The sequence below is a fragment of the Gadus chalcogrammus genome, chromosome 7, assembly GCF_026213295.1.
Source record: "Gadus chalcogrammus isolate NIFS_2021 chromosome 7, NIFS_Gcha_1.0, whole genome shotgun sequence".
Taxonomy (NCBI): domain Eukaryota; kingdom Metazoa; phylum Chordata; class Actinopteri; order Gadiformes; family Gadidae; genus Gadus; species Gadus chalcogrammus.
The window spans coordinates 4339035-4355834 of record NC_079418.1 but is presented as its reverse complement, the minus strand read 5'-3'; the positions used below and the strand labels follow the sequence as shown (position 1 = coordinate 4355834).

The 16800-nt window shown below is 40.4% G+C and overlaps 1 protein-coding gene across 1 annotated transcript; it reads left to right on the top strand.

Annotated features, from left to right (window-relative positions):
- The first annotated feature begins 2135 nt into the window (after nucleotides 1–2135).
- LOC130385473 (uncharacterized) lies at nucleotides 2136–6251 on the top strand. The gene is made up of 8 exons (XM_056593981.1): nucleotides 2136–2383; nucleotides 2598–2673; nucleotides 3663–3910; nucleotides 4002–4094; nucleotides 4241–4314; nucleotides 4821–4923; nucleotides 5018–5215; nucleotides 5930–6251. The coding sequence occupies exons 1-7, from the start codon at nucleotides 2168–2170 to the stop codon at nucleotides 5102–5104; spliced, it is 897 nt and encodes a 298-aa protein (XP_056449956.1). The 5' UTR covers nucleotides 2136–2167; the 3' UTR covers nucleotides 5105–5215; nucleotides 5930–6251.
- Nucleotides 6252–16800: the final 10549 nt, after the last annotated feature.

Sequence of the window (16800 nt, the reverse complement as noted above, 5' to 3'; positions counted from 1 at the left end):
CTGCCGCATAGCCTTTGGTACTTTTGAATTAGTCTGAAATAATATGCCAGTTGGCATGCAGCAATCCACCTTGACATGACCAGCGCGAGTTTATCTGAGAAGGCAACCTAATAGTCGGAAGATATACTGACCAAATTAATACATTTTATTGTTCTTTTCTCTCCTTCTTTACATAGAGAATGGATCAAGCTTCAGGAAGTTCTCGTGTAAGTTCTTATTTTGAATGCATAATATAATAAGGTTGACTTATTGTGCAAGCAACAGGACTTAATAGAAATAGCATGTGTATCAACAGCAATATAGTGGCTACTAGGGGTGTGACGATACACTCAGCTCACGAGAAGAGACGAGACACGATATTCGGTTCACGAGATCGAGACAAGATTTTAAGAAAACTACAATGACAAAATATATGACTGGACCAACAGACTTTTATTTAACCGAGTTGCACATGCATTTTGTAATGTTTTATTATAACTCTTAACATTCATGAAATTGAAACTAAAACTAAAATTTATAAAAGTTGAAGTAAATTAAATAATTCTCTTTTTTTTCAAGTGCAAACAATATTATGTGCAAAACCAAATCAAAGTTCTACTCCGTCAATACAGAGTGCAAATAGTGCAAACAGAGAGTCTGACCAAGTATGTCACTGACAACTTGGTATTGTCCGTGTCTTATCAGTCACTCTACTGCCATTCATAATTTCCGCCGGGTACCCAAAATGCTGACAAACAAATCATTTAAAAGTGGCGGGGGCATCTTCGACGGTAATACGGGTATTATTATTTTTTTTATTATTATTATTTATTTATTTTTAAATCTCGTGAGACCGATTTTTAACGCGACGGGTAATATCGTCGAGTTTAATCTCGCGAGATCTCGTGGCACGAGATCTCGTCACACCCCTAGTGGCTACGGTCTAGTTCAGGGATGGGCAACTGGCGGCCCGCATCCTCACTCAGTGCGGCCCGCATCCTCACTCAGTCAGGCCTGCACATAATTAAAAAAAAAAAAAGAATAATAATTGATCGAGTTACAGAAAACTCGGTCAAGAAAGATGAGAAGAATTCATAGAATTCGAAGGCAAACCCATGCGTCTAGTTTGCTTAGAAGCGATATCAGTCATTAAAGATATCCACTTAAGTCGCCACTACAACTACTACAACTGCTTGTTGGGTTTGAGTTCATTGAGTTGTTGCACTTAATGTTGGGCCACTGTTTTTCAGTTTTTTGACTTCATTGAATGATGATGTATGTGAGCCACTGACCATTCATGTGGCTGTTTGAGCATGGAAAACATGAAATGAATGTATGTTGGTTCAATTAACATACCGTACATAGGTTATGATTCTGGATGATTTTTTAGGTAGTGGCCATCCCCAAAATGCACCAGAATACAGGAAATCTACCAAATTCAAAATTGTGTAGCTTCTCTCAGCTCACGTTTAGTTGAAGTGTGCAGTCATGTGGCCCTCCGATGGTTATGATGAAAAATGTGGCCCTCTTTATCATGAAAGTTGCCCATCCCTGGTCTAGTTATACCCGTGCGTATGTCCTTTACGAACCCCACTCTCACTTGTGCTATATAGCCTGAGTTTTAAATTTCAAATAATGCTATTGTCCAAATGTACATGACTATCTAACCATATCTTTCAAAAATAGCCTGAAGAACACACTATTGAGGCAGCAGTGAGGAATCTGTTGAGCTGCATCAGGAGCGAGAGGGCCTCACCAGCACCTCGTGCTGCCCCACAGGTTCCAACTCCTGCTGCCCCACAGGTTCCAACTCCTGCTGCCCCACAGGTTCCAGCTCCTGTTGCCCCACTGGTTCCTCAAGCTGTTCGGCATACATCCCAGACGGCCTTGCAGAGGTAATTTCAATGCCTTGTCTTTTTATATCCAAATTTACAGTATAAGTGATAGCTTATTATTTAACCTGGGTCCTGCATTAATTTTACTGTCCTCTGTAGCTAATTTTGAACCTTTACTTGGTTCCGTTGACGGTGAAGTGGGACTTTGGCTGATTATGCGTTGAATTATGCGATCGCATAATCGCGTTTTTCTGGAGGGACTGTATATCAGATATAGAGACTATATGGTTCTTTCTAAAAGTAGTCTGAGTTCTTGTAAAATGTAATATTAAATATATGCCAAATATCTGTCAATGGTTTACTTTAGAAATTTCCCAGCTGCCTTTGGTTGCGGCGGGAAAAGGAAACGTAAAACAGTTCAACCACCACCGACAGTGAAATATATGGAGCTGCAAGTTTGTCTATTGGAAGGCAACAAAGAGCATATACCCAAAGATGAAATCGTCCTCCTGCAGGCAGGTCTCGGCAGGAGGACTGTGAACATCTGTGAGAATGCCGACCATGAAGATGTAAGCTATTAGTTACTATGAATATCATTGACGTTTTTATTGGTCGGTCGGTCTGTCTGTCTGTCTGTCGCCAGAGTGTCGTCCGTCCGTCCGTCCGTATAGATTCCATAACTTTGTATCCTATTTTTGGTGTGATTTCAAGCACTATGATTGGAAAAAAATGATTGTTTTAGTGGCTTTACAATGTCTACATGACAACTTTAATCTTCTACAGATCAGCAGAGCCCTTCAGGAGGAATACCCCAAAATGAGGGGACTATGTGGAGGGTGGCTTTTAAAAAAGGCTGCAGGTGAGATGATAATTTCGTTATGTAATTACCTACTGCTCTTCTCCTATGCTAGCTCCTCTGATACTAATATAATGCTCCATTGATGAGTGGTCATGGTCACCCCAACCAGCATTGAACCTGGGTTTTAAGTGTACCCAACATGACACTTGATCACATTGCAGTGCGCCAGGCACAGTATGGTAGACAGACTGAATACTTAACTCTAGTGACGAGGCACTCCATACAATTGGACACTTCCAATCTTTCAACAGTCTAATGTACTGCTTTCACTGGTAAGGGTTATGATTTACAATGCTTCTGATTCATATCTTTCATATCGCCTGGCAAGAAATCCTTTATTCAAAGTGAAAGCACATGGCATGACACTGTCATGAACGTCAAATACACTTCATTAGTATTATGACTGAAGTGTTATTTGTTTTTTGTTATCCATCAGTCATAAGTATTAATAAAGTGTATTAGAAGTTCATGAACGACGTCATGTCATAGTTAAGACGGTATCATGGCATCCTTATGTAGGTACCTTCAAATGAAGTGTAACCAAATGTTTTATTGAAGTGTTTCTGGTGGTGAAGTATGTGTTTCTGGAAACTAAAAAAAAAAATATTTTTAAAAACATATTCTGTAAAGTTTTTTGTTTTGGTTGCATCGCGGAATGTATGCTCTGGTATTACCTCGCATACATTTTGGAATTTGTGTGAATGCACAGTTGTCAGATGAGCATACTCCTGGTTTAAGGTGACTGTTGTGGCCAACGAGTAATTATTTATTATTTTTCAAACATTCAGTTATACCGCCACAAATTCATCATTAGCTGCCTTGTACTATTCCTGTCCAGTTTTTTGCAGGCCCTCACGCTGCTGATTTTTAACGTTGTTTTTTTGTGTTCAATTCAGAAACCAGTAATGTTCTTTTGTTTCCTGTCAATCAGTCCCCCTTACAAAGTGGTTTGAATTGTAATCTATTAAATTATATTCTATTTTGTCAAGGTGGCAGTGGCAAGAGAAAAATTACATCCCTACCCCAGGGGACACATGGGTACACGGGGAAGATCCTAAAAACATCATCCAACAGCGGAAAGTATGTTTTATATATAGTACCGCTCCAGGAGAGCCTGGATCTGAGACCTTTGGCACATACTGCTGTGGAATTCCATAAGATGCCAAAACACCCCTGCATGGCATGTAGGAGTGAGATTCCCCTTCCGCTCCTTCCACACCATATCAAATTATGCAATGTAAGTCTTTTGTTTTTGGTGTTGTTGTTACACTTACGTATGCCGCGTTACACTATGGTGCAAAGTCCTTTTTACTTTTGTGTTATTTCAGAAAGATGAGCCCGACCTTATTGATGACGATGACGAAGACGACGCCGAAGACACAGCAGCCGCCAAAGACGTTAATGATGACGTCATTGCCATGGTAAGCTTCCACTGATGTTTTAGTTTCATACGTAATAATACAATTCAGGAAATAATACAAATCGTTGTTTGATTGAAATACATCAGCATTACTGGCAACATTACTTTGTTTAATCATATACTTATTTATGACCCTTTGTCTCTTAGCAATCATGTCCAATTTGTGGGCAGGACTTTGCTGTTGACTACTTGCCTACTCATGCAGCATGGTGTGATGAAAGGTATTGAAGGCTGGAGTACGAGAAATGTCATGTTTCAGTATATGGCTTTGCCCATGTAATTGTACATTTTACTGTATTTCTGTGTCGCTTTTTGGGTTGTTTATTGAGGTTCTATGTGGTTGCATGTTTCCTACAATTGATGTAACAATACAAGAAAATTTGGAATCGATAACAATATCATTGACGTTCCACATTTCTTGATACCTAATCGATATCCTAGCTTTTAGTGTCAAGTGTCATGTAGCTGTAAAGTACATAGATTGAAATTGCCAGAAAAGATTTAGAGGATCCACGTAGCATCTGAAGTATTACATATAAACAAAACACGCTACCCACCGTATTTTAATGCTTTGAATACTTAGAAAAGCATATCAATCTATATGAATGTTGGTATTGGTGCTTTTTTCCTTAGTATCGGGTCTTGTGACATCCCTAGAGTGCACATTTATTTATACTTTACCATTTATCTCTACATGATAACGCCAATGCCTTCATGCTCCACCCAGCCTCAACTCCAGGACAGAGCTGAAGGAGTGCAGGACAGAGCTGAAGGAGTGCAGGACAGAGCTGAAGGAGTGCAGGACAGACCTGAAGGAGTGGATGATGGTGGTGAGATAAATTTTTCTACATTTTACAGTTTCAGTGAATATGATTTACCCCAATGTAGAAGTGCTATGAATCTATTTTTTTCTTCCATTGTCAGCCTGGAGGAACATTGCTGATGTTGGTATGGCGGCTGATCATTTCAGACAGGCACTTTTTGTCTCCAAAGAAGACAAGCGAAATTTAAAGGTCAAACTGGACATGGCCGAAGATGAGGAGGACAGAGAAGGCCAGATAATTAACTTTTACAAGACCCCAAACATTGACTGGGCAAGACCTTTTCATGCCAAATTACAAGGTACTAGGGTGACCAGATTTGAGTTTGTGAAAAAGAGGACACTTCGTCGCGGGGGGGGGGGGGGGGGGGGGGGGGGGCGAAAACATGGGTATTTTTTCTTTAGTTCGTCCGTGAACTTACATTTACGTTTGGGCATGGCTGCAGACAGTGGCGATCGTAGGTCCAATTGCGCCCCGGGCAAGATTGTTGACGGACGGACGGACGGACGGACGGACGGACGGACGGGGGACGGACGGACGGACGGGGGGGGGGGGACGGGGGGGGGGGGGGGGGGGGACGGGGGGGGGGGGGGGGGGGGGGGGGGGGTTTGTATCGTGAGCCTACGTACTTCAGTGGGGGTTTCATTCCGTCTATACACGGCACCTTCTCAACGAGCACATGAGATCGGTCGCCCAATGACAGACTCTCTCTACGGTCAGCTCGCGCAAGAAGGTGGAACGTAAGGGAGATACCATTTCCAGAACTTGGAAGGCCGTAATAACCATAGACATATACAATGGTAATAACTAGTAGGTTATGTGAAAGACCCAGAAACACAAATATGCGACGAGGCAAAAAAAAATAAAAAGATAATAATAACAATAATATATATATTTTTTTTTTTTTGCGACAAGGCAAAATACCGGACGTTTTTGGAATCCCTGCCGGACGCATTTTTTAAGTCTCGAAAAGAGGACATGTCCGGGAAAAAGAGGACGTCTGGTCACCCTAAAGGTACAGTCAGAATCAGAATGTGTTTTATTGTAATTGCATCTAAAATACAACAAAATTGGAGCACTACATTGAAAACCAATACTCACAATAAAAGCAGTCAAGGGTTGATATAGATAGAATTGAATGCCTTTAGAGACCTTTAGTTGCCGTAGACAGACAAAGTCATTTGTTGATATCTGAAAATTCCCCTACATTGTCAATGTTCCGCCCCATCCCAATGGCTAAAAACAGGGATAACAATAATGAACAATTGACCCATTTTGGTAAGCATGGCACACTGGTTTGGGCCAGACGTTTCAACATTGTAACACCCATCTCAAAAGCTCTGGGAGCTGAATGATCTGAGAATCACTCATGAAACGAGTGAAAAAGGGATAATTTACAGACTTTAGAAGAATGGAAGATGTGCATGGCCTGCAGGAAAGCTCACTTCTAATTACATTTGTTGCCAAGGACTGTCCTATTTATAAAACTAATCCTTGTGTTTTCAGGGGATGTAGCTATTGGAAATGGGGTGGCAAGGCACTTCCTGAGCCTGGTCATCCACAAGCTCAAGCATGGCTTTGCTATCGATGTTGGTAAGTTCAAGGTTCTCTAGAAGAGTTTGCATTTGTTGGTATCTTGCGAGGATTTCATGGTTCAGTAATAATTGGTTTTAATGTGTAATGCATTAATTCATTTGAAATGTAATATCTTCCCCCATATTCTCTGCATGCCAAAGAGAACTTGTTTTTCTGGATTGACCCAATGATATATAAAAGTATCAGTAAACACTGGCCTTCTGTATGTTTTTTTTTCTTTAGGAAACTCATGTGGTGCCATGCTTTTTGAGGGCCAGTCGGATCACCTTGTCCCCTCTTCTTCAAAGATATTTATGCAAAATGACATGTTCATAATGGCTGGGCGGATGATAGGGCATGCCTTTCTTCATAGTGGCCCGCGCCTGACAGGCCTTAGCCCGGCCGTGCTACATGTTTTGGCTGGTGGCACCCCACAAACGGCCACCATTGCCCTTGAAGACATTAATGACATTGATGTTCGAGAAACCATTGGACCAGTAAGTAAAGGGGAGTGCACAATGAATACATTGGTTTACTGTTGTCAGGTCTTTACTGTGCTGGCAAATGCCAGAGTGCTTGTCAATCTTATTTGAGATACACAGTGTGTTTGGAGAAGTCAACTGAACATCGAGGGACCAATTTATAATACATTGATATAAAATGTTGCTGACTTCATACTTTTTCTGTCCAAGCTTGATGAAGTCTGTGAGAGCAACAATGGGAACCTCACAACTCTATCTGTGGAGCAAAGGGATGCCATAAATAAACTCGCTGTGGAAATGGACTACTCCATTTTGAAAGAGACCAACCGCTGTTGGCTGCTGCATAATTTCCTTCAGGATGCAGTAAGTCCACATTTACAGCAATGTTGTACAGCACTGTTAGCACCTAATTTAGACTTGTGTATACATCTTCGGACACTGGTCTTTGATACGTTTGCAGTTGTCTGGAGCATAACACTATGTATACCACTATGTATCTTAAGTATCTGCACCAGCATAATCATGGTGTCCAAATAGTCTATCCACCAAGCAAACTGATATTTAAATCCAAATGGTTTTGTAATGTAGAGCTGGTCAAAGTTCACCCCCATATCCTCAAGCAGGTGTTGCGAAATGTGAATGCACATGCATGTCGTTCCTAATGGAAAGATCATTATGGACAGCGATTCTAGGTTCAGCCCAGATGGGCCGTACGGTGAAAATTAGAAAATTTACATCATCCGGGTAGTCCTTATCTGAGTGGATTACTTTTAAGGTTAGCCATTTATGTTACAGCAATGTGAACCAGTCTAGATTTAAAGGTCCTTTGACATGCTGATTTTTTTGGTGCTTTTACATAGGCCTTACTGGTCCCCTAATACTGTATCTGAAGTCTCTTTGCATGCAAGGTTGGTGCGTGGTTGTAGAAGCATAACCGAATCTTAAGCCTTTCCAGGAACACCAAGATGGAAATGCCCCTATAACTTTTCAAATGTTTGCCAATGTAATATATTTTCCAGAGCCCAGCAGGATTTTCACGCTGTGCTGTATTGTATGTTGATATGAGCCTGGATTTGTTTCCACTATGAGTGCATTAGCAGTTCATCATGCAAAACATAACAGTGATTCTAAGTCAGATGTTCCTAAATGCAGTTAATGCTTCTGAATGACTGTTGAATATGTAGGGAAAATGTCTTAACCTACGGTTCCTCTCGTACTGAGCAGTATTAAAACATATCAGTTGGGTAAAAACAACCTGTCTCAGGACGGTCTAGGGTGAGGGTGCGTCATCCAAAAGCATTAAGCCTTCACAAACTCTTATCTTTTAAGGTTTTTGGACGGATTAAAGAACAGCTGAAGCAGATCAAGCAAGGTCTGAAAGAGACCTATGTTCTGGACTTGTTGGAGGCAAGACCTGATGCCATCACACAAGTGTTCCCATCCGAGGCCGAGGCTACCTGCAGTCCCGAGGTAATAACTCTTATTTTCCTACTCATATGTAATATTACAATTACTATTTCATTACAGATGTATTAAGTGCTAATAACAAAATCTAAACGGTAGTAAGTAATGCTCATTCTGTTTTCTTGGGTTGTTCTAGACTTTATTGAGTGGCCTCAGGAAGATGATGGCCAGGAACCAAAAAAAATCAAAGAGTTCCTAATGCAATTCATCAGCACAGGTATGATTACAGCATGTTGATGTCGATGTTCTAACCACATTATAAAGTTAATGAAATGCCACACCAGGAGCCAAATCTGTAGAGTACTGTTAGTGGCATGTGTCATTAGCATACTGTCTCCTGCAACGCTGTCCAGTGTCCTGCAAGACAGTAGGTGAGTTGCGTAACTGCACCAAAGACAGATGACTGAGAGGCGCCACATTTTTCACCCCTACTGTTTAGACGATATGTACAAGTCAGACCCCATTGAAGAAATTATGACTGGAATGATGCAATGAGTTATAAAGGAATTTGTGTTTTATTCTTCTGTTTTTAATATGCAGTCTCCCAGGACAAGCTTAAACAGCTCGTCAAGTTCTGGGTGGGCTGGGAGATCCCAATGACCGAAATGAAGGTGGAGGTGGTGGATAGCAACCATTATCCAAGGGCATCCACGTGCTTCCGCACACTCCGTCTGCCATCACACTACCAGACCTACGATGACTTCAGGCAAAGTCTAGAAATGTGCCTTGGCACCAGTGAGTTTGGATTCAGCTTAATTTAATGAGTCAGAAATACTCATACTCATTCAAGTGCTGTTGCACACATGTTAAAATGATTGTTCACTGTTATTGTCATTGTTATATTGCCAAAAACTACTGATTCCTGCTCTGTTGTGCACTTTTTTTGTATTCCACCAAATATATATCTCTTTCTAATGTGAAGTTTGTTTTATTTTGCATGGGTCATGCTCCCTCAGCGCCTGAGAGGCCAAAAAAGGCTCAGAGCCTTTTTAGAACATTAATAAATGTAAATTCCCATTGTCTCCTTCGCACATTCTTACTGAGTCCTGGCCGGTTACATACAGTAGTAGTGTATTAGGGCTGTCAAAACGAACTTCGCTATTCGAATATAATTCGAATTTTTAAAATAGGAGAACATTCGAGTGCGGCAACTAACGTTCGAACTTTTTTTTTTTTTTTTTTCGCGAGCAGAAACAGAGCTGGAAAGCATAACTCCTAAAAACTTAAAAAGCACTGTCTGGAAAAAAATTGGATTTCCATCGAGAAACGGGAAGATTACATCCAGAGAAACCGTCATTTGCAAATTATGCTGTAAGTCGTTAAAGTACCACTCGACTACGAGCAACATGAGCGCACACCTCCATTCAGTGCATTACTCGGAGTACGCAGAACAGTTAGCGGGTGAGGAAGAGCCACGGTCAAAACAGCCAAGAATAATATCGTTTTTGCCTCCCTCCTCATCTCGTTGTCTGCCAGCTGGGCGGCAAGAGACAATAACGAAAAAGCTGACTGAGTTTATCTGCAAAGATATGAGGCCAGTTAAAATCTCGCAGGGGGACGGGTTTAAGGAGTTCATCCGCGAGATTGAGCCACGGTACACGTTCCCTCTCGTGGGACAATTACCAACAGAATTGTAAAGCTGTATGATACCACTAAAGAAAACATCCGTGAAATTATTAGTGGACAATCGATCGCCCTAACCACAGATGGATGGACATCAGTGGCCACGGACTCACATGTGACGGTCACGGCACATTTCATAAACAAGGACTGGGAAATGAAGGATATCGTTCTCCAAACGACAGAATTAAAAAAAAGCCACACTGCCGAGAATGTTGCCGAGCTTCTTCATTAAACATCATTGCTTGAATATTTCTGGCGTTATATCTTACCTATTTATATTAGTTTTGTATTGATTTGGTAAAACTTGTTGCAAATGTTACATAACAGATTTGGTTGACGCACCCTCTAGTGGACGCGGGACGTATGCCTAATAATAAGATGGTATCGGTGTATATAATGATATAAAAAATAAATAAAAAAAAACATTTAAATATTCGAATATTATTAGAATATTCAACATAAGAAGCATTAGAAATTCGAATATGATTTGAGGGGAGGATTGACAGCCCTATAGTGTATATATAGCCAAGTTATTTATTTATTGATGCTTTATAGTTTATTTGATGCTACTGCCGAATGGTGATTTTAATTTGAATATATTGTCCTAGAAACTGATAACATTGAGTGTTGAATAATCTCAGTTACTTGCGGTAGTTGTAGGCTGTATGTGTGCGACAGTGAGTGTGGTGGTGTTTAAAGGACGGGTGTGGAAGAGGCTAGGAGGTAATCATCACAGTATACCCACTTCAAAAAACTAGACTTCACCACTGGTCGGGGGTAATGATTAGCATACAGGCAAAGTCTTTTTGTGGAAGCAGTGACTCCAGCCGACGACAACATGTTGACCTGCCTTAAGTAGTTCTTTGACCGTTGCTATATTTCGGATATCATGACTATGACAGTGTGCATCTGTTGTCTATATCTGACTGATGAATAGTATCTCAATAGTGATATTCTGAGATGTCGATGAGGCCATGAAACATCCAACCTCCGCTACGATCACGTTTGTTTTTATTTCACAGCGTTTTACTCTATCACTCTATTATTATTACTGTGTTTAGCATTGCTATCCCACTATAAACATTAGTAGTAGTTTAAGTGTATAGAAAAAACGGCAAAAACGAATTTCTGTTATGTGGTAGGTCTGTCTGATGCGGGGTCTCGGAATAAGCATTGAACAGCTGCTGGTGGTCTGAACAACGTGGGACTGGGGCCCGCAGTTGTAAGCTATTAAAACATGTATAAAGAATACATGTCTATTCTTTGTGTCTCATCACTATCACTACATAGAAAACCGGATGGGTTTCTTTGGGGGCAACAACTATGGCTGTGAATATTGATACAAGAGCAATGCGCACCCCGCTGTGCCATAACTTTACATTCTTCTGTATTGTATGTCTTCAGTTTATGTTGTTAGGTGCAATGATCATGACAAGCGGCGTATTTAGCGGAGTTAGGAATAGAGTACAAGATTAATAGTCCGTGAATATTTCAAAGATGCGATATGGGATCTATTGTGTGTGCGTGTGTGTGTGTGTGTGTGTGTGTGTGTTTGTGTGACATTGATTTACCTGTACTCAAATAAGAATAACACATTCACAAAATATTGTATTTGTTGACAGTATATAGTGTACGTTTGCAGTTGTTCGTGTATTTATTAAGGAATCAACTACGGTCTGCCGCTAAATCTGGCTGTCTCTCATACCAGAGGGCCACAGCCTCATGGGATAATGGATGTGAAAAAGGTAATATATGATGAACCGGAGGAAAAGGTACCGCATGACACAAGATAAAGACTATGCTTAACAAGAATATAATAATCATTAGCCTGCACCCATTTATTTTTAACTGTAAGCTAACTATTTTCATACAATGCCATTGTTTTGGCACAAAGTATCTAATTTCACAGATCTGGTCTGGTGAATACTCTCTTCATTCCTGCGGAAGTTATTTTGAAAATGTTATTGCATTCAGACGTCATAATCCGTTTCTTCCATCACATTATGTTTCTTCTGTAGGCCAAAGAGCTGCACTGCCATCAATTTTCCTGCAGGTTCGGGAAGGAAGATCCGTATGATGTTGTATGCAATAAGGCGGGGACTATGTACGAATTACTTCAGACATGCGATAGGTTTAAAGAAAAGGCTTCCAAAAACCAAGGCAAAGATCTTGTTATTTTAACATCTCATAAAAGAGCTATTAGTATGCATTTTCCATGCCACAAAATGACCAAGATTGGCACTGAAACCCTCGTAATTATGTACATCAGTGCAGGAAGGAACCAGACAACCAGCACAAGCAGTAAGGACAAAAAGGAATATCGTGGAGAGATGGTAATATTTGACGTGAAAACAACTGGCGATACTAACATTCTTACTAAGGTTATGAACAATTTGGGGCTGAGAAAGTTAGCGGATGAGGTTACAGTGTATGGCTACAAAGGTCAAACAGTGAGAAGTGCTGGAGCAAGATGGACGTTTTAGTTACGAGGTATTACAAAGCAATTATTCTCTGCAGGACACAAAGAATGGTATACGTACGGAAATGTCCACCTATGCAGATTATCTAGATGGTAGATGTTTCAAGATAACAAGAGGTCACCTCTTAAAAACGCAGTGATAGTTGAACGTTCGTGTGTGGTTTAAAACATACTTAGGATCTTTCATGATAACGCCACACTGATTTATGGATATTAGCTATAAGGCTATCACCCGTAATGATAAAGAAGTGGTACGAGTTTTGTACAGATTATGTTTTGGTTCATTGTTTGTTTTTTATTGGTTTATTATTTGTATGCATTATATGTTGGTGTCATCGGTCTCTTTTGTAATGATGATTTGTATATTAATGTGTTAATAAAGAATGTCATATATCGTATGTTAAATGTTGAATGCTTAAAGTTTTTTTTTGTTTTTTTTTGTCACAAAGTATCCATCCCATCAGAGGGGATGCAAGCAGGGTGGTACACTGGATGTGGTACACACAATATGTTTGACCCTAGGCTTCAACAACCCTTCAGCATGGTAGTAGCAGCAGGACCATCAAACACCAGCAAAACCTACTTTGTCAAAACAGTTGTTGAAAATATGATAGTCTATTTTCAGAAAATATTGACAATATTGCATATATTTATTCATTCTGGCCACCTATATGCCGAATAGGTTAAAATGAGATGCATTAACGTTGTGGAAGGGATCCTTAATTCTCTGGGCGATGATTCAATCTTACCATCCAATACTACATATCTGCTCATTATTGATGACTTGCTGAATGATGCTTGCAATGATTTAGAGGTTCAGCATGTTTTTTTTTACTAAATATGTACACCATCGTAACCTCAGTTGTATGTATCTGGTACAGAATTTATTTATGAAAGGTAAAACCAGCCAAACAATAAGCTCAAATACAAATTACATGGTTTTGTTTAAGAATCCTCGTGACAAATTTCAAATTTTTTGATAGTCAGACAGATGTTTCTGTGTAAGACAAAGTATTTTCTAGACTCCTTTAACCAAGCTACTAGTATACCGCATGGATATCTGCATGTAGACTTTGAAACCAAGACCCCAGACAATATGAGAACAGCAATTTTATCAGACCGAAAAGTTGTCTACCCCCCAGTTAGCAAAGTGAATAGCCATAGTCCATGATGTAGCGCATGAGCAGAAATCTAGGCATACCCAATCTAGGGGTATGGGGAGTGAGAGTTTGAGTCTGTGAACGTTAAAAGGAGTGTTTTATCTATGATATGAAACACTATAGTTATCCGTATAGTAACATGCCAAATGAGTATAGGGGGGAAAAGATGGGATGTATATACGATATATATTCGCTCATATATATGTATATTAAAGTGTGTAGTAGGTATGTAACCTATTTCGATGGCAGGCATTATGCATTATGGTGTAGGCCTATCTACCACCAGGACAGGCAACTGCTAACAGGATGTCTGACACCCCCGAGGTGGTCTGTGGTCAAGAGCTTTATATGGATTTACCGATTTTATATGGATCCCCCATTAGTTGATGCAGAAGACACCAACTATTCTTCCTGGGTCTACACATAACATATATCAAGACAAGTTTCCACATTTCAACAAGATTTAAAATCATGCTCGTAACCTATAAATCCCTACATGGTTATGGCTTATTTTTTTCTTTTCTGTTTTGAAATATTTAATTGATATGATTCCACTGCATAAGCCTTCTAGACCACTAAGATCTTCTGAGACCAATCTGTTAATTGGGAAACATGGGGAAAGCAGGATTTAGTTATTATACAACAAATAGCTGGAATAAACTCCCTGAGGATTTAAGACTTGACTCCAACTCAGACCACTTTTAAAACAAGGCTGAAGACTTTTATGTTTACTTTAGGTTTCTGCTAAATCTTAAGCACATTGCACTTTCTTTAAATAAAAGCCTTTTTAACTTAACCTTTTATTATCTACTTCTTTCTAAAATGCTTCTTAGCTTTAGCTTTTACGTTCTATCTATTTTACCAAATTTCTGCATAGGTGTTATTTTCTAGTAATTAATTGTAGTGTATGACAATGTTTGTATGTGAAGCACTACTAGTACTACTAGTCTACTGTGTGTATGAAAAGTGCTACATATATATATATATCTATATAAAGTTGCCTTGCCTTTCCTAAAATATAGTAATACATACTAGGATTCATTGCAAACAGCCAGGAGGTGTCGCTTCACTTGTTTTTGAAGATAGCATTGTTCTGGATTTTGAAATATGATATGGAAGGGCGTTCCATTCAACCATGATGCTATATAGTACAGTGTGTTATTTTGAGTTTGTTTTGATTGATGGAATTGAGTAGTTACCACATGTCTGGTGGGGTATGTGTGCACATTAGAGCTAAGGGTGAGATTAGTAAACAGTTGGGGCTATCTAATGTATCAATGTGTTTTTCATGGAAGAAAGAAGTGATGACATCAACCTCACGTAACCTATCAGCCATGAGAGTTGGTCATGCATGTTTTATTTTATGGCTGCTCTCGGTGTGCATTTAAGGGTAAACCTTGCTGGTATGTTTTGTACCCATTGAAGATTCCCTAGAGTCATTTTTGTGGTACCTGACCAGACCACCGAACAATAATCTAGGTGTGACAGTACCAGGGTCTGTAGGCAGGGCCGGCTCCGACCAATTTGGTGCCCTAGGCAAGAGAGACTCTTTTATTTTATATAGAAAATTAAACACACAATGAATCATAAATACAATATACTGTAAATAAGGTATGCAAAAAATACTGCAGACGTTAGAACTTTAAATAATTAAACACTTGAAAAACTATGTTACAAAGAAAATATTTACCGAAACCTGCCTTGAAATTCTACCGCTATTCCAACAAGTAACATCTGTCTACGTCTAGAACTGACCTCAATCTCACACCTCAACAGGCTCACCCCACCTTGCTAAAACCTCCCTCTTCTTGCCTTTCTTCCAGCAAACTCGTCAACAACATCATCATATGTCAGCTGGTTCGATACCACATGATTGATGCTTATGATGGCAAGACCCCTTAGACGTCCTTGCACCATGGTAGCTCTGAGATATGTTTTAATGAGTTTGAGCTTGGAGAAGCTTCGTTCGGCAGCAGCCACTGTGACAGGAAGAGTTGCAGAGATTTGCAGAGCAACCCACATATTAGGGTATATTTCTGTCAGCCTTCCATCATGCAGGAAGGTCAAGAGGTCCATGTTTGACATCTTTTTGGAAGGGAAATGTGGAAAATTCAGCATTTCCGCAGCAAGTTGCCTCCCATCAATATCTGTCTGTCCATCATGGGTCAGTGCAGCACTCAGGTTTTCACAGTGCTGTAGCTGTTCTACTTTGGTCATGTTTGGAAAGTTCAGGAGGACTCCAAACTTGCCATTCACCTCTGCAATGTTCTGGAATCTCTCATTGAGGGAAGAGAGGGCTGTATCCACCACCACATTACAAAATGTGGTTTCCAATTTTCTTAGTGCATAATCGATAGGCTCTTCTGCAGACTCATTTCCAAAGTGCCTTTTTTTGTTGTTCTCAGGCGCTTCTGTTTAAGAACAGCTTCCACATTAATCTCCTCGCACATCTCCTTGGCAGCCGTCCGTGCATCAGAGAATCCTGTTATTCTGTAGTAGGTGAGAGAATCTGTAGTTTTCTTCAGCAGGTCGACAGCCACATCTAGCTGCATGGATGGTGACTGCAGCAGCGCACTGACATACTGAGTCCTGTTGAGGATGTCGTACCATATGGCTGTGCAAATGCAGAAGCTGTAAGATCCAACCTCTTCAGCCAATGACTGGGCCTCCACTCTCACCACAGGGTCTGCAGTAGTTTCCCTCACCTCCAGAAGAGCATCTCTGATTTGTCCAGCCTGGTATTTTACAGCCTCAATGCTCTTTATTCTGCTCTCCCATCTGGTGTCTGACCAGGATTTGAGGGTGGTGTTAACATGTTTCAGGAGGATAGCCCATCTATGGACGGAGGCTGAGAAAAGTTTGAACAACTTTGTTAGATATCCAAAGTAGCCAACTGCATCTGGTGAGCTCTTTGCAGCATCAGCTACCACCAGATTAAAAGTGTGGGCACCACAGGGGACAAAGAAAGCTCTCGAGTTCAGCTGAAGCAACCTAGCCTGGACACCTTTATTTTTTCCCTTCATGTTGGCTCCGTTGTCATAAGACTGTCCTCTGCAGTCTTCAAAGGGGATGTTAAGCTCCTCCAGCCTTCTGAGGATGAGAG

Excerpts from the sequence above, each read along its gene's own strand:
- LOC130385473 (XM_056593981.1), top strand. The coding sequence starts at position 2,168 with ATGGTTTACTTTAGAAATTTCCCAGCTGCCTTTGGTTGCGGCGGGAAA. Across the intron at positions 2,674-3,662 it reads GCTTTTAAAAAAGGCTGCAG|GTGGCAGTGGCAAGAGAAAA; the intron begins GTGAGATGATAA and ends TATTTTGTCAAG. Across the intron at positions 3,911-4,001 it reads ACCATATCAAATTATGCAAT|AAAGATGAGCCCGACCTTAT; the intron begins GTAAGTCTTTTG and ends GTGTTATTTCAG.